This window comes from Danio aesculapii, chromosome 16 (genome assembly GCF_903798145.1).
Source record: "Danio aesculapii chromosome 16, fDanAes4.1, whole genome shotgun sequence".
Lineage (NCBI taxonomy): Eukaryota > Metazoa > Chordata > Actinopteri > Cypriniformes > Danionidae > Danio > Danio aesculapii.
In genome coordinates, this window is record NC_079450.1 from 44,929,634 (window position 1) to 44,955,861 (window position 26,228).

A 26,228-nucleotide genomic window follows, 5' to 3' on the forward strand; every position below is an offset into this window, starting at 1 on the left:
ATTGACTTCCATAGTATTTATTTTTCCTAATATGGAAGTCAATGGTTACAGGTTTTCAGCTTTCTTCAAAATATCTTTGTTTTGTGCTCAACAGAAGAAAAAAAACTCATAAAGTATAAAACAATTTGAAGGTGAATAAATAGTGAGTTTATTTTTATTTTGGGTGAACTATCCCTTTAACACATAATTAAACAATTAATTTATATATAAATACAGTAAGTAGCCTAAATAACACTTGGGCTGTATACAAAATCACCCCTATACACATAAATGGTGCACTACATATAAACTACTGTAACTATGAATAGTCAATTTTCCAGTTAAATGAAGTGTTGCTTCAATGGCTCACCTGTTGCTCATAAGAGAGCCAAGCACCATCAGGCTGTCCTCCATGTTAGTGATGATCTCAGATGTACTGTCTCCTCGCAAAAGAAGCTCACCTCGGGTTTTGAATTGGGCAAATGTAAAGGTCTTGTTGTCCCATTCTGCAATTACTTGTTTGAGTTTCTGCTCAATGTCCCGCTCCTTCACAGCACTGATGCAGATGTCCTGTTCAAATGTTGGTACAGTTACAGTGGATTCCAATACTTCATTAAGCAAAATTTGCCAGCTTTAAGGTCAAAAGTACAAACAGATCAATTTATCTATACAGAAAAAAAACTAAATAAATAAAATAAATAAATATATATATATATATATATATATATATATATATATATATATATATATATATATATATATATATATATATATATATATATATATATATATATATATATATATATATATATAAATATATATATATATATATATATATATATATATATATATATATATATATATATATATATATATATATATATATATATACTATAATAATAATATATAATATAAATACCCCTAATAGATATTTTTTTATTATTTGTTTGATGAATACACATGCTTAAAGTAGGTAAGAAATAATAATGTACTCTTCTAATTTTTATTTGCTATAGTAATGCTTGTTATAAAGAATATACACATATACAATGTGCACTTCATTCTTTTTAAAAGTTAATGTGCCCCCATAATCTTTAATCAACTACCATAACCTTCCCTCTGCCCTCAAAATGACTTCACTTCTGGTCACATGAAATGCCTTTAGGGTGGGGCTATCAGACTATTAGGGTGGGCTATCAGTGAGTGTCTGCTTTTTTCCATTTGTCAATGTTCTTCCAACTTGTTAGCAACGATCTTCCAACGATCCAATTAGTTCCCAAAAAACTAAATCATGCACCACCCTACTTTTTTTTCACATTTCAGGACCATTTCAACTGGTTGTATTTCACTATATGGGAAAAGGGACACTTATAACTTCCATTTCATGCCAACTTTAAGAAATAATGAATTAAGTAGGAAATGAATCTCAATATATTGTATTTATGAAATATGTTCATTATAAAATTCAAACATTTTGGGTTTTGATACATACATTACTTAATTGTTTTTTTTATTAATTATTTATTTAAAATGAAGCTAAAAGGCTGTCAAATAAAAAAGTGTTTACTTTGTATTGTCTATGCTTTGTGATTTATAAGAATTTTAAGTAGTATTGAGTCAAGTAATAAATTATATATACTGAGTAAATACGTTACTTTTCATACAAATTAATAACAAAAATATTTGAATACAATTTTAATGATGTAATTAGTAATTACTAATAAATAACTTTTTTCAAGTAACTTATCCAACACTGTTTAGCATATAGTGCTAAAGCCCAAAACAAAGCTGGACAGGAAGTTTGATTGAATTTAATCTCAAGCATCTTTTTAATTAGCCTATAACATTATTGATTAAATTATTATTAATTGACAACATTGATTAAAACCTTATTATTAATCTTAGCCTCAGCAGGGCGACCACTTACAGTATGCTTCCTTACATAAGCTACATTTTTAACTAAACAATTTTTTTAATTACAGTATAGCTAGCTAGCTAACGTTATAGCTACATAACCACCACTTCTTTGACCTGTAAGACCAGTGGGACTTTCAAAATACTGTTGACTGCTTTTGACTTATTGCTGGTTGCCAAGTGGGAAAAGGAGTAAAATGGCACTGAAAAATAGCCTATCCTTAAAAATAGGCAAAACACCACGAAACAACATGCAAAAGAAACAGTATAGAAAAAGTTACGTTTTGATACATGAATTAAAATGACAAACACAATTCCCTGATATAAATATTAAATTGCCTGACTTTCAATATGTGGAATAGAGCTTTCATGGTATTTCAGAAAATCCATGACCCATGGAAACCTCATAAATAATAATAATACAAAAATTCTAACCTCGATTTCTTCTTTGCACTTCAACAGAGGGGCTTCCATTATGTTGCGAAGCTTAAAGTTATCTGTTTCAACCTCAAAGGTGTGAGCTGTCACCTCGGTAATCCTCTTCCAGTGTCGTGTCATCATGGCTTTGTTAGTCATAAGATCCAGCAGGGGGCAGCACTCACTAAATTCGTCAATTGTTTTTTTCAGGTCCATAAATGCCTGCCACTCTTTAAGGCCCCTTGGCAGTTTGCGGCACCTGCAAAAACAAAACGAAATAAAACAAAACAAAACAAAACAAAACAAAACAAAACAAAACAAAACAAAACAAAACAAAACAAAACAAAACATTCAGGTTTTAAATGTGTTCACATTTAAATAAAACTGTAACTAGCTTTGCAATTTTGTATCCTATGCTAAAGGCCCATTCACACTAAGCGCGATAACTATAAATATAAGGATAAATATAACAATGTGTGTGTATATATATATATTATATATATTATATATATATATTAGGGCTGTCAAAATTAGCGCGATAACGCACATTATTATTTTGAAATATTTAACACATTTAAAAAAATTTACGCAATTAACGCAGTTGCAGTCTTTTTATTTTCTGTTGTGGCAGATGTGTGTTTAACGTGCAAAGAAATATGGATAAGACCAAGGAAGCGCTTTTAGAAGCAAAGTTTCAGTATAAAAACAATAAATGTCGCATCACCAGGCTATCCAGCGTTTCCTCCAGAGTTTCATGCAATTTCGGGTGTTTCATTTTAAATCTTTAGATTTTAACTGCAGTTCAGCAGTTCACTCTCATTCAGCAACATATTATTTAAGCCCCGTGACAATTATTGGATAAAAATATGAAGTAAGGACTGCTGGAAGAGTGCTGTTTAATGGAATTTGACACTGCATGGGGAACAGAAAGAAAAACCTCTGCATTTCGGGACTCGGGTGATTCTTTAAGGCAATCAAAATTCGCTGCTTACATGGTAGACTCTAAATCAGTGTTATCTTTATCACAAAATTGGAGTATGGAGTCCATGTAAATGTACTCAGTGAAAGTGCCAGATGATGTCGCAAGCTGTCAAAGACAGCCCATTTCTTTGCCTTTAAGCTGCTTCCATGCGCCCTCAAATGATTCATTAAGTTTGACGTATTTTCCCCCTTACATGCAACTTTTGTAAAGCGTCTGCTTCACGTTGCTGTGTCAGAATCCTTGCTAGTAAAATACAGCCATACTTTAGAATGTGTCACAGTTGCAGGTTTGTGCGCTTTCCGGAGTGTCTGTTTGGTCACGTGTTATGACGGCACTCAGCTGTTTTGATTAGCTCGCCAGCTGAGGTTCATTATCGTGCCTATATCTGGGCTAAGTGTCTATGTTTCCTTGTCAGTTCGTTATGTTTGCTCATGTGAGTCTGTTTGTGCTCAGGAAGTGAGGAGTGACTGCTGGACCCCGTTCGTCTGTCTGTTCCTGCCCAGTTATCTCAGTGTCCTTGCCCTCTATTGTAGCCCTGTTGGTTTAGTTTGACAGTGTCAGATAAACTTTTTACTTGTATATTGGATCCTTCTCTGTACCCTTATTTAATTGTGACAAAATGCTTAGTTTAAGTAAAATTGATGAACGCGATCATGTGTGTTAAAGAATCTGAAGAAACCAAAAAATGGGAATAATCCACATGTATTAATTACAATTGCGTTTACGAGAATCATGACTTTCAGCATATCTAAAGTGCTATTCCATCGTTTGGTTATGAAGCATGGTTAATGTGTGTGGCTGCAGTTGTAGCCTCTGTTGGAACTCTGGTTAAAACAGAAAACAAAAAAGCGGTTACGTTAAACCCACCCAAGCAAACGAGTGACACGGAACACAGAGGCAGCCTGGGTTGCCAGGTGCATGCAAAGCACTTGGTGTATGGTTTAAATCCAAGCTTGCCTTCAATCTTCAGTGCTAATTTAACCCTCATGCTCCATCAAACATCAAACTCACGAGACAACTTTTCACCTCAACGAGAAATCTCGTTGCAATTTAATCTCGTGAGATCTCGTCATACGAGATCTTGTCACATCCATAATACGTACTTTTGGCTACATAATTTGCGATCTCCAGAAATGTATAAAGGGCTGCATTTTATGCGCCTATGAGAATGACCCTATCTTGGAAAAAACAAATACTATGGAAGTTAATGGTTACAGTTTGTCAGTATTCTTCAAAATATTTTCTTTTATGTTTAACAGAAGAAAGGAACTCATAAAGGTTTGAAACAATGACAGAATTTTCATTTTTGGGTGAACTATCCCTCTAAGCATATATTGTAAACCATAAAGATGCCATAAGAAAACTCTCTTCATACTATCGTTCTGAAATTAATATTGTGCTACGGTCCAGAACAGCTGACTTTAATTTCAATCCATGACCGGCATGGAGAATTAATCTTTTCTCTGGGAAGCTTCTGCACAATTGAAATCCCCTGGTGGCTTCATGCTTTTCAGTGTAACTTATTACGTGACTGCCAGAGAGAGAGGATCGTGGAAATTTCGTTTGACTTCTGTGACCTTCTCACCTCGCCTGAAAATCCAGAAGTTCATTGTTAATTCTGTCGATGTGGATGTCGGCCCATGAGATGTCATAGTAGCCGTTGACTGTGTCGATCACACTGTTGTAGAGTCCGTAGAGCTTTTGCAGAAGTGTCAACTGCTTCCTGATCTCGAGCAGCTGAGGATGCTGGGTAACAGGTAGGCCAAAGAGTTCCTCTCCACCTGTGAATGTGATGTACTTGCGGAACAGGTTGTCAAAGCGATTCTGTGAAACACCAGATCATTTTGGGGTAAATAACCAAACAAAGCATTTATTTATAAGTGCACATATGAAACAAACATAATGGCTGTGTCCGAAATCGTATACTTCCCTACTTTATAGTATGTGAAAAACAATATCTGAGATGATTAGTATGTCCAAATTCATAGTATTGAAAAAAACAGTAGGCGAGAAGTGTTCGGATGACCTACTAATTCTGACGAGATTCTGTACATATAAAACAAAAAGCTTTTTTGAGTTGACTAAAATTTCATCCCAAGCACTGCACTTGACTCGATTTAAGTTGAGCAAACTCAAAAATGTCCTGCCGCTGGTTGCCTTAATTTTAAGTTGTCAACTTTTTTTACTGTGTTGTGAACGCTACACTGTAAAACGTTTCACTTAGCTAGACTTACAAACTCAAGCTCACCAGTTGCCTTGAACTTAAAGAGCCCCTATTATACATTAAAAAAGGCCATATTTTGGTTTTAAAGGGGTGGTCCAGAGTGTACTGTTAAGACTTGGTTGTGTTTATGGGGTGCAAAACAATGTGTGCTCATGCTTTATTTGTAGAAAAATCATGTTAGTTTTTCATATATGCTACTTTGATTATATACAGCTACTCGGCTAACATGAAAGGACTGTCATATTTCCTAGTTCCTCTGAAGACACGCCTTCAAGAGGCTCTGATTGGTCAGCTAACATAATGTTCTGTGATTCGCTGATCAGCTCCACATTACCAAGAAGCGTCTCTGTTATAACATAACAGCGCCTCTAGCCACACCCACACCCCTTCATTGCGCAGGGTGTATGTGTGTAACCTGAAAGGTTTATGACATCATTAACCCGGATGAATTTTTTTGTAGTCCCCAAACTTCGTTCGCTGTGGGCTTTGCTAAGCTAACTCTGTAAAAGCCAATGTCTCCCTTTGCATTGAACTTTGAGCGTCTTACATTCATGTTGTTTAAGTTCACACAGCTACATTACACATCGACTAAAGTTTATAATATTATATCGTAGTGGACCACCCCATTAAGGGTCTCCAACAACAGGCTGATATGCATGCAAGGTTATTGTCTTATAATGTGCATTTATTTTTACCTAATTATCCAAGCAACTCCCATATGACTCATTTAGTGATTAATTTGTTCCCAAACCCCTCCTTAGCGAGATGCTAATCTGCGCTGATTGGACCGATGACAGCATGTTGCGATTGGTCGACAGCATTCAGCGCGAGATAGACTGAAATGCCCACCACGGCTTATCAACAATATTGAAGTAGTCAGAGTGCAGAGTGTGTGTGTGAGCATAACTGCCAACACTTCCAACTGTTTTTCCCAGGAGTATTTTAGACCCATCACCCACCACCCTCCTGTTTTGTTATTTATCCCGGAAAACTTCCGTAATTTCTTTGCTTTGAGTAGAGAAAACAACACAAATTTCCCCTCACACTTCCAACAATATCCAGCTGAGCACAGTCTTTATGACTTGATTCAACCGGGATCTGCTACAGTGTTTGTGGGCGGGGCTGCAGGTTTCAATTTTCCCGGGTTTGCACGCGCAACAATTGGGCGGGGCTTAAGTTTCATATCGATTCAAGGTCATTTTCAAAAACCCAAAATAGTGGCTCTTTAAGATGTTCAGTTTCAATATGTCAGTAACATATTTAACAAAATAAAACTCAATATCTTAAGTTGAAACAAAGAATCTCACTCAAAACAAAGTTGAGTTGACTCACATTTTCAAGGCAGCTGGTGAACTTGGGTTTATAAACTTAACCAAGTGAAATGTTTTACAGTGTACACTATCCCATGATGCCAGGCAAGAGAAATCTGGGAGTGAAGGCTCGCAACTGATGTAGGTAGGTCATGTGATAATGACGAATGGCGAATGTAGTACGTCCAAATTACATTCATACTACTTAGATACATACTATATAGAATATGCTTTTCTAATGGTTGTGTAGTACAGTTGAAGTCAGAATTATTAGCCCCCCTGAATATTCTTCCCCAATTTCTGTTTAACCTAAAGATTTTTTTAAACAGTTCTAAATATAATAGTTTTAATAACTAATTTCTGAGAACGGCTTTCTTTTATATTTGTTATGATGACAGTACATAATATTTTTCTAGATATTTTTCAAGAATCTTGTACTCAGCTTAAAGTTACAATTAAAGGCTTAAAGGTGCTGCATGTAGGTTTTTGACTCTTCTAAAGCATAAAAATACCATAATAAGTTTGCAGATATTTAAGAAACATGCCAAGATATTCTGATTTAAAAATGTGCGTTACATGCTGGAACATCTGTAATTGTTTTGGTTCTTTTAACCCGCCAAATGTCAGTTTAGCCAATTATATTTCAGCACCCACGGTTGCCTTGGTGGAAAACTGTGTATTTCATTCATTCGGTCAGGAAGGCTCTTAAAGCATGCGACCTCCGGTGGACAGTAGCAGCCTCTGAAATGAGATGTAGATTCAGAGTTCCACATGTGGCAGTGAATAATTAGCAAATAATGAAAATATTACCAGCATAAACATTAGGTGAGCAGATTCCATTGTAACCCTGTGTCCTAACAACATGCTACGTCATGAGATTTGCAGTGATAAGCAATTTGGCTGTTTGCACCAGACAAAACAGAACAGAAAATTAAATACAGCCATTTAGAAGCACAGAATAGTGCATCTACTGCACTCCAACAAAATGGTAAGGTTTATATTCTAATTAATACATATTAAACCTCTATTATTACATTATTAAATGTACATACTGAATTACTGATATGTTTTCTTTTGCATTATTTCACAGTTGTAAACTTCAATTTCAAGCAGTTTGTTTAATTTTCAAGATCTAAGATGAATTATCTGCTGCTGCTTTCAGTAGTTTGGCAATAAATGTTACATAAAATGGCATTCAAACTCACATTATTAGCATTTATCACTTAATAAAGCACATGAGGTGTACCTGAGGTACACATCAGTTTTCTGTTGTTCAGCTGCAAGAAATAGAAGCTGTTTCTAATATATCAATTCGAGGTGTTTGTTAAAATAAAAACTCCTTTTAATATGGAAAATATTCCTTCTATCACATGCCTTTGCTTCTATATAGAACACGATTTAAATCAGCCTTTAGGCTTGATTGGCAGACTGGCTCCTTTTGGTCCTCAGTCTGGCAACCTGTGTTTGCATTTGTTTTGATCCAGGAATGCAATACCTAGCTCAACCACTGTGTGTCAAACTTACATACTGCACCTTTAACTAGATTAATTAGGTGAATTAGGCAAGTTAAGGTAATTAGGCAAGTCATTGTATAACGATAACGATTGTATTCTGATTTCAAAATCGAAACTGCTTTTATTCTAGCCAAAATAAAATAAATAAGACTTTCTGCAGAAGAAAAAATATTATAGGAAAAACTGTAAAAAAAAAAAAAAAAAAAAATCCTGAATCTGTTTGAAATATTTGAAAAAAAAAATTACAGGGGGGTTAATGATTTTCACTTCAACTGTAAATTCAAATATAGTACCAATTCAAGTGGTGGGCAATTTCCAATGGAGCCAATATGTGCTGCGTCACAATTCACAAACTATCCATCCTTAATAGTATTGGAAAACAGATTGAATATATCCCAAATCATAGTATATTGCAAATAAGTATTCCAAAGTTTCCCAGATGGTCTACTATTTCCGCTAGAAGTGGAGATATGTGCGTACTCTAATGGCTAACATTGCTCAGAATACATCGCAAATTGGATGTGAATTCGATTAGAACTACAAATGCAGATAAAAATTGTTAACAAACTACAAACATGCCAAACTAATGAGACCTTTAAAGTCCACATGAACCGGAAGCTGTGACCATTTACTTTTTTTTATATTATGAAGCAGTTCTTAGAGAAGCAGAATAATAAATGTTTTTTTTCTACTGCAAACTGATTGGATGTAGTATTTTATACAGAAAGATTGGGAAAAGGATTTGGGGAGAGTTATTACAACCTAACAGACACCTCCTCATCATAGGCCAGGGATGACCAAACTAGAGCCTGGTAACTTGGTATCTTTTGATTTGGCTCGCCAACCCATCTAAGAAGAGAGGGAGTTTATTGTAATCCTTTGTTTGTTTGTTTGTTTATTGTTAAAAGCTAGCTGAAATCAAATACTTTAATTAATTAGTGTAAATAATCATATTTTCTTTAAATGTATACACTGTCACCAACAATGCAGAGACTTTGGTGAGCAAATCAAGTCATTTTGCTTGACTAGTGTATTCAGCATAGAACTCCACTGTGTTTTAAATGCGATTGTTTGTTTTATTGCAATGAGTTATGATTTAAAAAGTTATACTGCATTAGTAAATAGGGTTTAAAATGGGGTTTTCAATGTATTATAAAATATTTTTCAATAAATTAAGAAATTACCCATTACCCAATGTAATATAGTTTGGAATGTTTACCTTCGGCCCACGGCTCTTGATGATGTTTAGTTTTTGGCCCTTCATACTAAAAAGTTTGGGCACTCCTGATTTAGGCTATAATTTTACACAATTGCCTGTCAGCTGAATTTGTGGAAAACCCTTTTGCAGTGCTTACATGTTTATTTCTGCATATGATTTATTTAAATATATTCATAAATAACTAATTGATTTCGAAATGCACCTAAATTTTGTGTTTTTTGACAATTTTTTCATTTATATTTATATATTTCAGGGTTCATACACATTGTTACTACAAAAATTCCATGACTTTTCCAGGACTTTCAAGTCAATTTTTATGACCTAATGTTTCATGTAATGTCTACATATACATGGTAAATCATAAGAAACGTTTAAATTTATTACAACATATTATAAAACACGCAATAGCTTCAATTTATTTTTATATCTATGTAAAATAGATGATGCTTACACAGCACTAATAATGTGAGAGCATGCTTTTGGCCAAGAAAAGAAAATAAGTAAAAACAACTAAGCTACATTCTAATATACAGATATTTGTCAAACTTATTTTAGATAACCTTAATAGTTTATTAAACTAGTAATAGTAGGTAAAACTACTTCTATTATAAAGCCGCGATCACACTGCACTTTTTGCTCCATAGACTTCCATTCATAGGCATTCGAATGTGGAGACCAGAAATGCAAGCACGTGTGACAAGTTTCATATTTCACTGCATTTGAAAGTTCAAGCTTGGTGAATTCTTACCTGCGAAATCACAACAGGTGATTGCATGAGACCAATTGAAGATCATTTAAAATGAGAAATTTAAAATATGGAGCAGTCGCTCATTTTTATTAAATTCTAACCGTATTGTTTCCCCCGCCCCTTTTTTCCCAGCACCGTCCGACAGAATTTTGCAAGCCCAAGCTCTAGTGTGACCGCAGCTTAAGGCGCTTTGGACAAAAATGTCTGCTAAATGTAAATGTAATTTCCCAAACTTTTCCAAAACCTTGTGGGTTTTTCTGTTTTTCCAAAACTTTTCCAGGCCTGGAAAATGCCATGTCAAAATTCCATGACTTTTCCAGGTATTCCATGACAGTATGAACCCTGATATTTATAAATATTTATGACATTTATACTGTATCAATGAGGATTTCTTCTAAAAATCGAAATGTCTGAAATATCATCATCTTTTTATGAACTCAGTCCCGTGTCACGTCTCATTTTGTTGGATATGCATCCCGTCACACTCCTACTAATTATCAATCAGTCACTAAGAAAAAAAAATAGCTTATGTTTACAAAAGCAGTTATTATGCATAACAAAATTACACAATAATGTACCTGAAACATAATAAGCCTGTCACTGGCGTCCTGTGGAGCCAATCCGACCACCATGGGACCATCCTAAGGATTTAAAATGCACAAAACAAGAGAAACATCTGGACATATTCTTAATTTATGATAAACAACCGCTTTAGTTTTCCCAAAGTACACAGGATACATAACTAGCTTTAAAGATTGCTCTGATTTTTCCGCAGCTTGATTTCTAGCACTTTATGTTTCAGAACACCCAAAGGAATATAAATGCAGGAAAACAACTGTGTTTGGGCTTGAAAGTGTAATTGCCTGAGGGATCGTCTCAAAGCAAAAAAAAAAAATGGGGGATAAATAGAGTTCACAGGCCCCTCAGGACTCACCCTGTCATAGTCGTGGTAGAAGTGCTGGCAGTCTTCCACAAAGGTCTCCACGTTTTTGATGAGTTCTCCCCTGAATTTTGGTTGAAGCGACACCAGCTCGTTCTGCACCTCAGTGCTACGGGAAAGCAGTTTCTCCCAGGTGTACCGGAGTGTGTCCACTTTTTCTGCTTCCTCTTTGGCAATAAGCAATCCATACTTATGCAGCATGCTGTATGATTCCTGCAGGGCGAAGAGGTAATATCACAGAACAATTTATACAATACAAACACTCACCGGCCACTTCATTAGGTACTTAGGTTATTACTAGTACTGGGTTGGACCCCCTTTTGCCTTCAGAACTGCCTAAATCTTTCGTTGCATATATTCAACAAGAAACTGGAAATATTCCTCAGAGATTTTGGTCTGTATTGACATGATAGCACAGATGAACAGTTGCTGCAGATTTGCCATGATGTGAATCTCCAGTTCCACCACATCCCAAAGGTGCTCTATTGGATTAAGATCTGGTGATTGTGGAGGCCATTTGAGTTGTGAACTCATTGTCATGTTCAAGAAACCAGTCTAAGATGATTTGAGCTTTATGACTTGGCACGTTATCCTGCTGGAAGTAGCCATAAGAAGATGGGTACACTGGGGTCATAAAGGGATGAACATGGTCAGCCACAATACTCAGGTAGGCCGTGGCATGATGCTCAATTGTTACTAATGGGCCCAAAGTGTGCCAAGAAAATATCCACCACACCATTACACCACCACCACCAGCCTGAAGCGTTGATACATGGTGGGATACATGGCATGCTTTCATGTTGTTGACGTCAAATTCTGACCCTACCATCCAAATGTCGCAGCAGAATTTGAGACCCATCAGACCAGGCAACATTTTCCAGTCTTCTATTGTCCAATTTTAGTGAGCCTGTGTGAACTATAGCCTCAGTTTCCTGTTCTTAGCTGACAGGAGTGGCATCCGGTGTGGTCTTTTGCTGCTGTAGCCCATCTACCTCCAAGTTCGACTGTTGTGCGTTCAGAGATGCTCTTCTGCATACCTTGGTTTTAACGAGTGGTTATTTGAGTTACTGTTGCCTTTCTATCAGTTTGAACCAGTCTGGCCATTCTCCTCTGACTTCTGCCATCAACAAGGCTTTTGCGGCCATTATACTGATAACTGGATATTTTCTCTTTTTTGGACCATTTTCTGTCCATAGAGATGGTTGTGCGTGAAAATCCCAGTAGATCATGGGTTTCTGTCTGTCCGGCACCAACAACCATGCCATGTTTAAAGACACTTAAATCAACTTTCTTCCCCATTCTGATGCTCGCTTTGAACAGCAGCAGAAAGTCTTGACCATGGGCTGTTTCTCAACTCCAAGAACGCTGAGAATGGACTTGCGTTCTTGTGGAGACCGGTTTTGCCAAGTTACCTCGAAAGAACGAATTCAGGAGACCGCAAGAACACAGAACGTGTCCTCTGAGAAATAAAATGCTGCATTCTTCCCTGGTTCTTCCTGAACACAGATCACATGACCTTCACGTGTTTTTAATGGAAAATTATTTAAACATTACAGCATTCATACAACAATTTATTATTTTCCCCCTTTTCACAATATATACTGTGCATAAAAACCTTACAAATATACGTTGCACAAAACAAATAAAACTAATTTTAATACAAATTTCAGCAAATAAACACACTTAATGTGTTTATTCCTTTATAAAAATTTTCATGGTGATGTTTACTTTCACCGTTTCAATAAGGGAAACTCCTGAGACAAATAAGTTATATCTCCGAACTTTATTAATGAATCTATGTGAAATGCTGCACTTCCCACCTCCTTATTCAGCCGCAATGACTTCTGGGACTTCTCAAGCGAGTTTAGCGCTCAAGTCTGCATCGATGTGTCCTCAACATCAAGAACACATCCGGGAACATTCACGTGTCCTCTGTTCTTGCAGTCTTGAGTTTTGGAACTGAACTTTGGCAATTGATGATGACGTTACACGAAAGCATGGGAACGCAAGATCGCTGAAGAAATATATTAAGAAACTGCCCATGTCTACATGCCTAATTGCATTGAGTTGCAGTCATGTGCTTGGCTGATTAGAAATTTGTGTTAACGAGCAGTTGGACAGGTGTACCTAATAAAGTGGCTGGTCAACGTATTTTAGCAGCTCTGGTCACCATTAATTGTAGGTATACAAGAAAAGAGCTGTGTAAAAATGTATCTTTGTGTTCTAGTGGATCAATCAGTTTAAACTAAGCACAACAGATTAGATGACAGGTCTCTAGGAGAAAATCACCATGTAAAAATGTGTGGAAAAAAAAAATACAAATATTCCCGCACACTATCAATACTTGCTCAAAGATTTATGAAATGCATAATGTTACACATTTCATAAATCTTTGAGTAAGTATTGATGGAAATGTAATCCTGGACCACAAAACTATGATCTTTTGTTGCATGAGTATATTTTTGGCAGTAGCCAAAAATACATTGTCTGGGTGAAAATAATAGATTTTTCTTTTTCATGCCAAAAATCATTAGAATAATGAGTAAAGATCATGTTCTAGAAAAATATTCAGTTCATTTGTTGGGACATTTTTTGATTAGTAATATGTATTGCAAAGAACTTAATTTAGATATATTTTAAAGGCATGTTTTGTATTTTAATTTGACATAGTAATATATATATATATATATATATATATATATATATATATATATAAACACTTCTATACAACTTAAAGTGACATTTAAAGGCTTAACTAGGTTAATTAGGTTAACTAGGCTGGTTAGGGTAATTAGGCAAGTTATTGTATAACGATGGTTTGTTCTGTAGACTATCGAAAAAATATATAGCTTAAAGGGGCTAATAATTTTAACCTGTTAAAAAACTGTTTTTATTCTAGCCGAAATAAAACAAATAAGACTTTCTCCAGAAGAAAAAAAAACATTATCAGACATACTGTAAAAACTTCCTTGCTCTGTTAAACATAATTTGGGAAATATTTAAAAAAAGAAAAAAATTCAAAGGGGGCTAATAATTCTGACTTCAACTGTATATATATGACAGCATCTGGTACTTCTGATATTACTACACCAGTGACAACTACTGCTACTACAACATCTACTAATTCTGATACTACTACACCAATGATGTCGATGTTGTCAATGTAGTAGTGGTAAATGTTGTTGTAGTTGTATCGGTTGTAGTAGATGTTGTAGTAGTATTAATAGTAGTAGTCAGTGTAGTAGTATCAGTTGTAGTAGACGTGGTAGTAGTAGTAGTAGACATTGTAGTAGTCGTCGGTGTGGCTGTAGTAGCAGCAGCAGTAGTGGTTGTGACATTAGTAATTTTTTTGTAGTAGTAGCAGTTGGCATAGTACTTGTAATTAATTATTATTATTATTATTATTATTATTATTGTTGTTGTTGTTGTCAGTCGTTATTACTGTTGTCCTTACCATAGATTGTTTTTTTTTCTCTACCTATTTATATATATATATATATTTACATTACATTTACATTTACATTTAGTCATTTAGCAGACGCTTTTATCCAAAGCGACTTACAAATGAGGACAAGGAAGCAATTCACACAACTATAAGAGCAGCAGTGAACAAGTGCTATAGACAAGTTTCAGGTGTGTAAAGTCTAAGAAGCAAAGCATTAGTAAAACATTTTTTTTTTTTTTTTTTTGGAGAAAGAGAGAGAGAGAGAGAGAGAGAGAGAGAGAGAGGGCACAGAGAGAGAGAGGGCACAGTTAGTGGTATAGCCAGAGAGGCAGTTGTAGATTAGGAAGGAAAGTGGAGACTAAACAGTTGCGTTTTTAGTCGTTTCTTGAAGACAGCAAGTGACTCTGCTGTTCTGATGTAGTTAGGGAGTTCATTCCACCAACTGGGCAGATTGAATGTGAGAGTTCGGGAAAGTGATTTCTTCCCTCTTTGGGATGGAACAACGAGGCGACGTTCATTCACAGAACGCAAGTTTCTGGAGGGCACATATATCTGCAGAAGTGAGAGCAGATATGAAGGAGCCAAGCTATAGGTCACTTTGTAAGCAAACATCAGAGCTTTGAATTTGATGCGGGCAGCAACTGGCAGCCAGTGCAAACGGGTGAGTAGCGGAGTGACATGTGCTCTTTTGGGTTCATCAAAGACCACTCGTGCTGCTGCGTTCTGAAGCAGCTGAAGAGGTTTGATAGAACTAGCTGGTAGCCCGGCTAGCAGAGAGTTGCAATAGTCCAGTTTGGAGAGAACAAGAGCTTGAACAATGAGTTACAATAATGAGCTATGCTATTGGTTTCATTTACGGCTATATAGAAAAAAAATAGAAAAAAAACTGTATATATATATATATATATATATAAACATATACATATACATATACATATACATACGTTAAACTTTTTAATTAAGCTAAAAGGACTGACCCATCCTAACAAAATGTACATCAATGATCATCAAAGATTATTTACTTAACTTTCAGATTATATACATGTCAATTTCCAAAAACTGACACTTATGACTGGTTTAGTGGTCTTGGTTCACATTAAAACAATTCCATGTATTAATGTATTTTTAATTGTAAGTACCTCAATTGGGCCAACTTGAAAGTCTATAGAGATCTGGTGTTCTCGGATCTCTTTAAGCGTCGCCATGGCGATACGGATATCATCCAAGTCCTTAATCTGCCTGTTGAGCTTCTTGCTCGCCTCATCGATAAAAGTGAAGATCTGTTCCATCTCCATGCGGTACTTCCTGTTGCAATACTGACCAAAATCCACCATCCAGCTCTTGGTCTCGGCAGTAAGAGCCAACTTCAGATCCACTGTAGGTGAGTTCAGCAGAACACATTAATGAAGAGGCTTTTTTGTAGCTTAGATTATTAAAATATGGAGCAATCATTTATTTAACCAGTTACATAAACATAAATATCAAACATGTATGAGTATAATCAGTTAAAGTCACTAGTTACTGTATTAAGGGTGTACTCACACTATGCGCGGTTTTCTTGAACTATGCCAGGGCGCGATTGTCCCCATCCCCTCTCCCTCTCAGCCCGCACTCATTTCATTTTTTGCCTTCCGAGTCAGAGCACGCTTATGTCATTGATAATGCGACTGTTCAGTTAAACAGAAGAGAAGTGCTCTCGCCCCATACAAGTGGGTTTGCTTTAGTTATATTGTTTTGTGTTATTTTAAGTCGTTTGATATACAGTGACACACAGTCAAATATTTTGCTGAACAGATCCACCACTTTTTGACACTTGTAAATGTAAATGTTCATTGAAAAGGAAGAATGATTAATAAATTCATATAAAACAGTCCCTTAAAAGTGACATAGCATCTTCAGTTTTGCGCTAAGGCGCGCTTTGCACTCACACTACAAGCGTAATGCGGCAAAGCCCAACCAAACTGCACTCTGGCACACCTCTTCCAACTGGGCCAGAGCCAGCCAACTGAACTGCACCTGGACCCAATTTGGAGCACTCACACTTGTCAAATGAACCAAGAATTGGCGGTCAAACGTGCCTGGCACAGTTAAGTTAGCCTACTGTGAGTACACCCTGAATTATTTTTCTACTAAATAAAAGATTATTATTTATTTTTAGGCAAGTACAGTTACTTATTACAAAATTGCTTTAAATACTATAAATAAATTTAACAGTTCTGTATAAATAAATTCAGAGAAGCAGAGGAATTGTTTTATTTTAAACAAATATATTTTGAAAAATAATCTTGTATTTCAACAAAAGAAGGTTTCATTTATCAAGATGATTGGACATGCTTAAAAAAAAGTTTTGTGTTTTGATACATATAATAGTTTTTTACATTTTCTAATTAATTAAAAAGGTCCTGTCAGGATTTTAATTAGTGTTGATTCGTATAATTAAATTACTTAGTAATTAAGTTATTTTACAGACAAAGTAATTAATAAATAACTTAAATACAATTTTAATGATGCAATTACTAATTATTTACTTTTTAAAGTGTAACCTTACACTGATTGGAGCAATCTTGCCTTTTCTATTATTAATTAATGCAACTTGACAGTCTGCTAACCCCTCAAGAACCCCTCAAGAACTTTTAACCCCTCTTGAACGTTATTGTTAAGAGTCTGCCTACCTGTATATAGTGCCAAAGCTCCTACTGAGATAAACTCAGGCTCTGCATTAATTTCTAGTTCCAGATCTCTGTAGTATAAAATCTGAGACTCGAATTCAGAGAGAAAAGGGTTCCCCTGGATGAATTTCTGAATGGTTTCTTCTCGATCTTTCTTCCAGATGTGGTGATAGATGCTAAAGCGATCCAAAGCATTCATTATTTCCTGTGAAACACATGAAATTATACATGAAAGTTTTATACATGTTGTTTACCATACAATTTCTGGTTACATTATCATCACAACCAAATGAATCTGATATATTGAGCTACAGCTGCAGTTTTTGAACATGTTTTTATTCACTTAAAATGACTAGGGAGAAACAACTTCAGGTTCAAAATATATTTGAAGACAGTATCTGTTTTGTGCTATCAATTGCTAAAGAAAATAATTTCACCTCAGTCCTTAGTTTGTAAAAAAAATGCACAGTAACACTTTTAATAGAAGTCTATGGGACAAGGTGTCCCAGAGGGTTTAAAAGATTTTTTACTGTGTCATTTATGATTCTGCAGAACCTGTTTTGCTATTTAAAAGCTAAAGTTTGGTGAATAGACTTGTGGTTATACTTTAACAAACACATATATTATACAAAGGGTGAAAAAATATTGAAAATGTCACCATTTTTCACAGAAAGCATTGTCCTAAAGGTGCTGTTGACTTGAACTGACAGTTCAATGTCAGAAACAAAGAAATCCATACATACAAAGAAAACAAAACTAATTAGTTTAGAACTTAGGTTATGTGTAATAAAATGAAAAGACACAGGAAAAAATTAGTGAACACATGAAGAAAGAGACGTGTAAAAGGGCATAGAAAGCCCAGCCAGCAGCTGATATCTATCAGTAGTTATTCTGCAACCTTGCTCTTGCTTAGTGAAAATAAATATTATCTACTTCAGTTCCAGCACCTACATTACCAAATGAGCAAGATGAAACCAGGGTGGACATTTAAGCAAGACAATGATCTCAAACACAGCCAAGGAAACTCTCTACGGGATTTAGAAAATAAAATAAAGCTGCTAGTACGGCACAGCAAATCAGCTGACCTGAAGCCAATTGAGTAAAAGAACTAAAGATCAGATTTCATAGATGAGACCTACAGAACCATCCAGACCTAAGCAATAAATGGAACTCTCCATACAAGAGGTGTCTTGAAGCTGTCGTTATCAAAAAAGTTTTTGATTGAAAGTATTTAATACATTTCAGTAGTTCAGTACTCTTTTCTTCTGTCATTTCTTTGTTATAACACATAACTAATTTTTCTTCTTTTTTTTGTTCTGTATTATTTGTATGTTTGCGTTTTTACCAAAAATCTGGGTCATTTTCATGTTAACAGCTCCTTTAGAAATATATTTACCTGAAAAAATCATGACACAAGTACTTATTTTACCCACTGCACATGCATACATGAATCCATAAAAGTGAAACAAGTTTAAACAAGCAGACCTTCTTGGTTGAGTTGATGGATGTGCTAAGCACAGAGACCAGCTTGACAATCTCTTTGTTTTCAGAGATGCTTTTATGGTAGTTCTTGATTTGAAAAGGAATGGCCTGATTTGCAGATGCGGATATATCTGAGGTACTGCCTTCTGGAGAAACAAAAATGAGAAATCAAAGTCAATAAACAAGCACAGAGGCACTCAAATATCTCTAAGAAAGTCTCTTCAGTGATATATCTTTTTGCCTCAGATCAGTTTTATGAAGGACACTTTATCTCTAATCTATTTTAAAGGATGAAAGATTTACAGGCAGAGCTCCTTCATTACAGTAGACAGAGATATGTTGTTGTGATACTGCTGAGCTCAATCAATTTTGTGGCAGTTTTCTTTTTTCTGAGAATGAAAGATGGAGAGAGAGGAAACGATGTGAATTATATTATTATTGTGACACAAATGACATATCGCCACTCACATCCATGGCTCTGCTTCTATTTTCTGTATTCCCTAGTATAATTTATCAAACGATTGGAGATCTACTTATCCTTAGACTGATTCAGTTTTTATTCATTATAAAGAAACATTTACTGGCCAGGGAGTTGTTAGTTCTTCATTTGCTCTGCTGAGCTGTGTAATTACAGAAGGTAAGGAAGAGTCGTACCGGCAAAGCTATGATAGGTCGAATCAGCGTCTTCGGATTCACTCTCTTGGCTGTTCTGTTTCAAAGCGGCCATGCGTCGCTCACTCATTTTCCTCTGTGACAGCAAAAACATTCAAGCATGACATTTTGCATATATTAGACAAGAACTTCATATATTTGGTATGGAAAGTTCACACCGGTTCTAGAAAACAAAATAATTATGAAAGTATGAGAATAAAATGTGATTCAAAAACTAGGTACACTCAATGTGCTTTAAAAAAAACGTGATTTCATTTCATATTTGAAATTGCCAATAAAGTTAAACGACTGTTTCTTAAACGTTCTAATCAAACAAAATCTGCCTTTTTTCAGGTTGCCTAGGCTAATGCGCATGACCACTCGAAGAGAACAACATTACGACATCATCCTCATTTATGGCCGTGTTACAAACTATCATCCTCATCCAATCACGATGGTCTTCTGAAGTAATTCCCAACTTGGTATTGATGGCAAATCTTCTCACAAAATGACAGCAGCCTCTTTGTTTACAGGTTTGTTGGCGTTTGAGTAGTTTCTGTCATGTGATTTGCATTTGACTGTACAGAGTGTACCCAAAGACTACACTGTAAAATCCAAAAAGTTAAGGTAACTATTTGAGGAAACTAATAGCAACAAACTAAGTTCAAAAACTAATCCTTATGAGTACTTATGAGTGAACTTAATCCATTTGAGTAAACGAAACAATTTGAGCCCAGTAAAACCCAATAAATGAAGAGAACTCAAACCAACTGAGTACTGTAAAACCCAATAAGTTAAGGCAACTCACACCATTTGAAGAAACCGATTTCTTCAAACCATTTAAGTTAAAAAAACTAATCTATATGAGTACTGTAAATTAACTTAATACATTTAAGTTGAAGTAATGAGGTATTTAATTAACTCATTACCTTCAACACTGAGTCCAAAACGTTTTCAGATGAGTAGAATTAACTTTCAGTCAATTTTGAGTTAACTAGACTTATTTCATTTGATAAAGTTGACTGTTAGGTTTTACAATGTATAGACTGCACAAGACATGTCACTCACTTTTGAATAGGGAAAAGCGTAACGGTCAAAATGGCGAATGAAGCCCTGCCTTATAGTACAGGAGTCAATCAGTGATCGCTATAGACTCAGAATTCTCCAGGGCAGGGGCTGGGACCAGATGTGAATTTTTGCAGATTTACTGTGACTTAAACGTTTAGAAATAAACTAAAGAGACAGTTTTTAATTTTATTGTTGTTTCTTAATATAAAATTTAATTGTAAGCTTGGCAAAGCAATTTTGGAGAATTGAATGTTTCCCCATTCAGCCCAAGCATACTACCTGAGAGGCATTTCAAAGATGGCCGCCAAGTGAAATTACTTTCCCTGCGTTCGTTTCATACAGATTACAAAACCAAATAACATTTGTTTTCAAGTGTAGCTGATTCATTTAAAAGAGAGATGGCAGGCTTTATGTGGATGTATTTCTCATGTCTGTGAAGCAAGTATTCGCTGAGATTTCAATGCATTTGCTGACCCAAGAGGATTTATAACAACTGCAGAACTTTTAGGATTTATAACAACTGGTCCGAGCCATTGCCTTGGAGAATCATCAGATTATAGGAGATCGATGATTGGCTCCTGTACTAGAAGGCAGGGTTTCATATGTCATATTGACCGTTACACTTTTCCCCATTCAAAGCTATGCAAATGACATGTGTATTGACTTGTGTATTCTATAGACCAGGGATGTCCAAACTCTGTCCTGGAGGGTCGATGTGCTGCACAGTTTAGCTCCAACTTCTTTCAACACACCTGCCTGGAAGTTTCTAGTACACCTAGGAAGAGCTTGATTAGGTGGTTCAGTTGTGTTTAATAGGGGTTGGAGCTAAAATTTGCAGGACACTGGCCCTCCAGGATCGAGTTCGGACACCCCTGCTATAGACCTTTTTTTACAAGATTGTAATTACTCGTTTAACGGTTATCAGCACCTTAAATCTTTGAAAGCTTTTAATATTTAGAAATTTGACAGTGGGCAGCACGGTGGCCCAGTGGGTAGCGCTCTCACCTCACAGCAAGAAGGTCACTGGTTCAAGCCTCGGCTGGGTCAGTTGGCATTTCTGTGTGGAGTTTGTATGTTCTCCCATTGTTCGTGTGGGTTTCCTCCGGGTGCTCCGAAGTCCAAAAACATGTGGTATAGGTGAATTGGGTAAGCTAAATTGACCAGTGTATGTGTGTGAATGAGAGCGTTACAGTCATAGGTATATGCCTGTATGTTTTGCTTGTGTGTGTGCGCTCTCTCTCTTTCTCTCTGTGTGAATTTTTAAGAATGTCCACTCCAGTATTCCATTCGTCAGTAAAGACGTCAATCTCCATTACTCCATGTGATGTCATCATCTTCGCTGCCAATCAGGATGGAGCTCAAAGTTTAAAGAAACGTGAGCGAGGAAGCTCGTTTTCTCTTGCTTGCCTTTTTTTGTATGTGTTTTGGCTTGCGTTAAGTGCTATGATGTTAATGTGAATTTAGAATTTTGATTTTGGTCTTGTTCTTGTTTTTGGTTGCTTTTACAGTCTTGTGTATGTGTATTTGACGATGCCCTGATCTCTGGTGTCAGCCCTCCCCTGTGAATCGAGGAGTTTAGATGTCATGTGACATACACCTCGCAACACGCAGAAAACTCCACTGTCTAAACACACTAGTTTAGAAGTTAGCGCCACCCGCTGTAAGTTTTCTCTGTATCTTTGGTTCAGTAGTATCTGGAGGCAGCCTTTATGATGCAAGCTGAGATTGCATCACTCAGCGATGCAATGTCAGACACAATGCGCTCAATGGAGCGAGTGACGTTACTGTGAGGGGTAGGATTAGGGGTGGGGTTAGGTGAGCCCATTAAAAAGCATTGGATGCAGCACAGATTGCACTGCACCAGGCCTGCATCCAGACCCCTCTCCTTTGGTTAGAAGTGTAGCATTAGTTTTAGCGTGCAAATGCTGAAGATGTTTTGTTCGTTTATTTTCTATTAGATAGTTTAGAGGGTAAATTTCAGCTAGTTTTGGGGTTTTGTTATACTGCTTTCTTTTATTTGCCGCCACTTAACTCTAATTAATTAATTAAATTAAATTAATTGATAAATTTTCTTTTGTGAGATTTCATCTTGTATATATTATATTTGCTGTTTGACTTTTCACTTTTGTAAATAAATTGACATATTATTTGCAGTATTTTGGAAGTTAATTTCAGATAATCAGTGGAATTTTGATCCATTGCTTGTGATACTTTACACATTCATACGTAAATAAATCCTGAACAGAGACTGGCATATTTTGTGACATTATAATAGATGGCGGCCGCGTTGACGTATAAAAGCAACAGATCGAAAGCGGATCATGCTTTCTATTATAGTCTATGGGCAGTACGCCAAATGTATGGAGAGACACACACCAGTGTGCCAGACACTGAAATCAACATATAGCGGTTCTCAGCTGCCCGCCACATTTTGTCTTTATTTAATGCACTGTGTTTGTCATAAAGTAATGACGGCATTCTGTAAATAGCTTTTTGCTTGTACGGTGGCTCTGAACTGTCAAGACTCATCTCAAATCGCTTTTTCGAATGCGAAAAGCAGAAAAAATGTAACCCGGTTGAATTATTTTTTTTTTTATGAATCAATTTTTTAATGTGCGAAAAATACGGACGAAACAGGACTGACTCACTCCTTTTCTTCCAGCATATGCCATCCCATTAACACACCCTTATTGATTTACAGTCAACACATTGCACAAACAGGGATATTTAAAGTAAAGCAATAGGCTATTTAAAAGGACACTTAAAAAAAAAAAACACATTTACGAGACAATGCAATATGATATGCTTTGAGGCACAGCCTGTCAGCCTGCTTTTATTTTTTTAATATTAGGTTTGTTAATGTGTGAAGTTAAACATTTAGTGTAGGAGGTTTAATATTAAATTGATAATTAAATCAAACTGAAAATCTAGCTATTTTGTTTATCCATTGGTTGGAGCGTCTGTTGCAGATAAAAAAAAATACAGAAATGAACAACTGCAGATTTAGGGCATGCCTTGCGCTAGAGGTCTGAACCCGACCAGATATTTTGCAGCATGGGAATAAATTTCCGAATAAAACGCAGTAGCTGTCGGTAACTCTGGTGTAATTTAAACGGGAGCAGGCGGTCTAACAATATAGCGTTCCCGAGAGGGAGAGAGCGTGCATCCGCTGTAGTGTAGATTTTACATTCTTCCTTCCTTGAGTTTTTTCTTTTAATATTTCAGCAAATAGGATTATAAAAAAATGATTTTATGTATTTTCCCATTAACTGCACTCTAAGTTTGCCCAACTATGACGACTTCTGCTGCTGAGAAACCCACAAATGTGAAAAGGGTCCATAGTCTTTGGTACATTAGGCAGTGGTGTAATGTACGGATTACAAATATTCAAATTACTGAAATTGAGTTTTTTTTTTCCAGGAATCAGAATCAGAATCAGAATCGGTTTTATTGCCAAGTGTGCTTCACACACACAAGGAATTTGTTTTGGCTACAGAAGCTTCCAGTGTACATAAAGTGACAAGTGACAACACAAAATAATCTGAAAAAATAAAATAATAATAATAAAAAATGATGAACATTAAACAGATGCGGTTAGTGAAGAAACCTGGATGTTGAGTTGTATGTACAGATTGTTATAAATATACAGGTTATAAGGTGCTGTGTACAAGTGCAAATGTAGAAAGTATTGCATTGTATATTGATATAAGGTGCTGTGTACAAGTGCGTATGAGAAAGTATTGCACATATTTATTGCACATTAGGGGAATATTTAACTGTTCATAAGGCAGACAGCCTGAGGAAAGAAACTTTTCCTGTGTCTGGCTGTTTTTGTGCTTGGTGCTCTGAAGCGCCGACCAGACGGTAACAGTTCGAACAGGTAGTGTGCTGGGTGTGAGGGGTCCAGAGTGATTTTGCGAGCCCTTTTACTCACTCTGGAAGAGTACAGTTCTTGAAGTGTAGGAAGGGTTGTGCCAGTGATTCGTTCAGCAGTCCGGACTATTCGCTGTAGTCTACGGAGGTCAGTTTTGGCAGCTGAGCCGAACCAGACGGTGATTGAAGTGCAGAGGATGGATTGGATGACAGCTGAGTAGAACTGTACGAGCAGCTCCTGTGGCAGGTTGAACTTCCTCAGCTGACGAAGGAAGTACAGTCTCTGCTGGGCTTTCTTCACAATAGAGTCTATATGAGTGTCCCACTTCAGATCCTGAGAGATGGTGGTGCCCAGGAACCTGAATGACTCTACTGCAGCCACAGTGCTGTTCATGATGGTGAGTGGGGGGAGTGCAGGGGATTTTCTCCTGAAGTCCACTATCATCTCCACTGTTTTGAGCGTGTTCAGCTCCAGGTTGTTGTATCTGCACCATAACGTCAGCCGCTCCACCTCCTGTCTGTATGCAGACTCGTCACCGTTCTGGATGAGGCCGATAACAGTAGTGTCGTCTGCAAACTTAATGAGTTTGATGGAGGGGTCTTTTGCAGTGCAGTTGTTGGTGTACAGGGAGAAGAGCAGTGGAGAAAGAACACATCCCTGGGGGGCACCAGTGCTGATGGTGCGGCTGTCGGATGTGATTTTGCCCATTCTGACTAGCTGCTGTCTATCTGTCAGAAAGCTGGTGATCCATTGACAGACAGAGCTAGGAACAGAGAGCTGGGCCAGTTTGTACTCAAGCAGTGATGGGACGATGGTGTTAAAGGCAGAACTGAAGTCCACAAACAGAATCCTTGTGTAGTTCCCTGGTTTGTCCAGATGTTGTAGGGTATAATGCAGTCCCATGTTGACTGCATCATCCACAGACCGGTTTGCTCTATAGGCGAACTGCAGGGGGTCCAGCAGGGGTCCAGTGATGTCCTTCAGATATGCTAGCACCAGTCTTTCGAATGACTTCATGGCCACAGATGTTAAGGCCACAGGTCTGTAGTCATTGAGTCCTGTGATCTTTGGCTTCTTTGGGATTGGGATGATGGTGGAGCGCTTAAAGCAGGATGGAACTTTGCGCTGTTCCAGTGATCTATTGAAGATATGGGAGAAAATGGGAGCCAGCTGGTCAGCGCAGGTTCTCAGACAGGCTGGTGAGACACCATCTGGCCCTGGTGCTTTCCTTCTCTTCTGTTTACTGAAGATCTGACGCACATTTTCCTCACTGATCTGAAGAGCAGGGGGGGAGAGGAAGATGGCTGGAGGTGTTGATGGCTGTGTAGGGCGATGGTCCGGGCTGTGTTGATGTGGTGTTGATGGCTGTGTAGGGAGATGGTCCGGGCTGTGTTGATGTGGTGTTGATGGCTGTGTAGGGCGATGGTCCGGGCTGTGTTGATGTGGTGTTGATGGCTGTGTAGGGAGATGGTCCGGGTGGGTGTGAGGTGTCTGGTCATAGGTGTCAAACCTACAGTAGAACATATTCAGCTCGTTTGCAATATGTTTATTGCTGTCGATACTGGGGGACGGTGTCTTGTAATTAGTGAAATCTTTTAAGCCTCTCCACACTGATGCAGGGTCGTTAGCTGAAAACTGGTTTTGCAGCTTTTTGGCATAGCTTTTCTTAGCCACACCAATCTCCTTTGTCAATGTGTTCCTGGCCCGATTGTACAGGATCCTGTCACCACTCCTGTAAGCATCCTCTTTGGCCTGACGAAGCTGTCTGAGTTTTGGTGTGAACCATGGTTTA

At 36.9% G+C, this 26,228-nt stretch overlaps 1 protein-coding gene across 1 annotated transcript in view; it reads right to left on the minus strand.

The window, feature by feature from the left end:
- The window catches only part of dnah5 (dynein, axonemal, heavy chain 5), a 264,013-nt gene that overhangs the window by 189,888 nt on the left and 47,897 nt on the right, over positions 1–26,228 (minus strand). Inside the window, exons 22-30 of the mRNA XM_056476107.1 lie at positions 19,498–19,591; positions 18,847–18,989; positions 17,365–17,566; positions 15,832–16,067; positions 11,242–11,460; positions 10,886–10,948; positions 4,878–5,116; positions 2,329–2,569; positions 350–549 (exon numbers count right to left, since the gene is read on the minus strand). Of these exons, the coding sequence (XP_056332082.1) occupies positions 350–549; positions 2,329–2,569; positions 4,878–5,116; positions 10,886–10,948; positions 11,242–11,460; positions 15,832–16,067; positions 17,365–17,566; positions 18,847–18,989; positions 19,498–19,591 (1,637 nt within the window). The remainder of the gene's footprint in view (positions 1–349; positions 550–2,328; positions 2,570–4,877; positions 5,117–10,885; positions 10,949–11,241; positions 11,461–15,831; positions 16,068–17,364; positions 17,567–18,846; positions 18,990–19,497; positions 19,592–26,228) is intronic.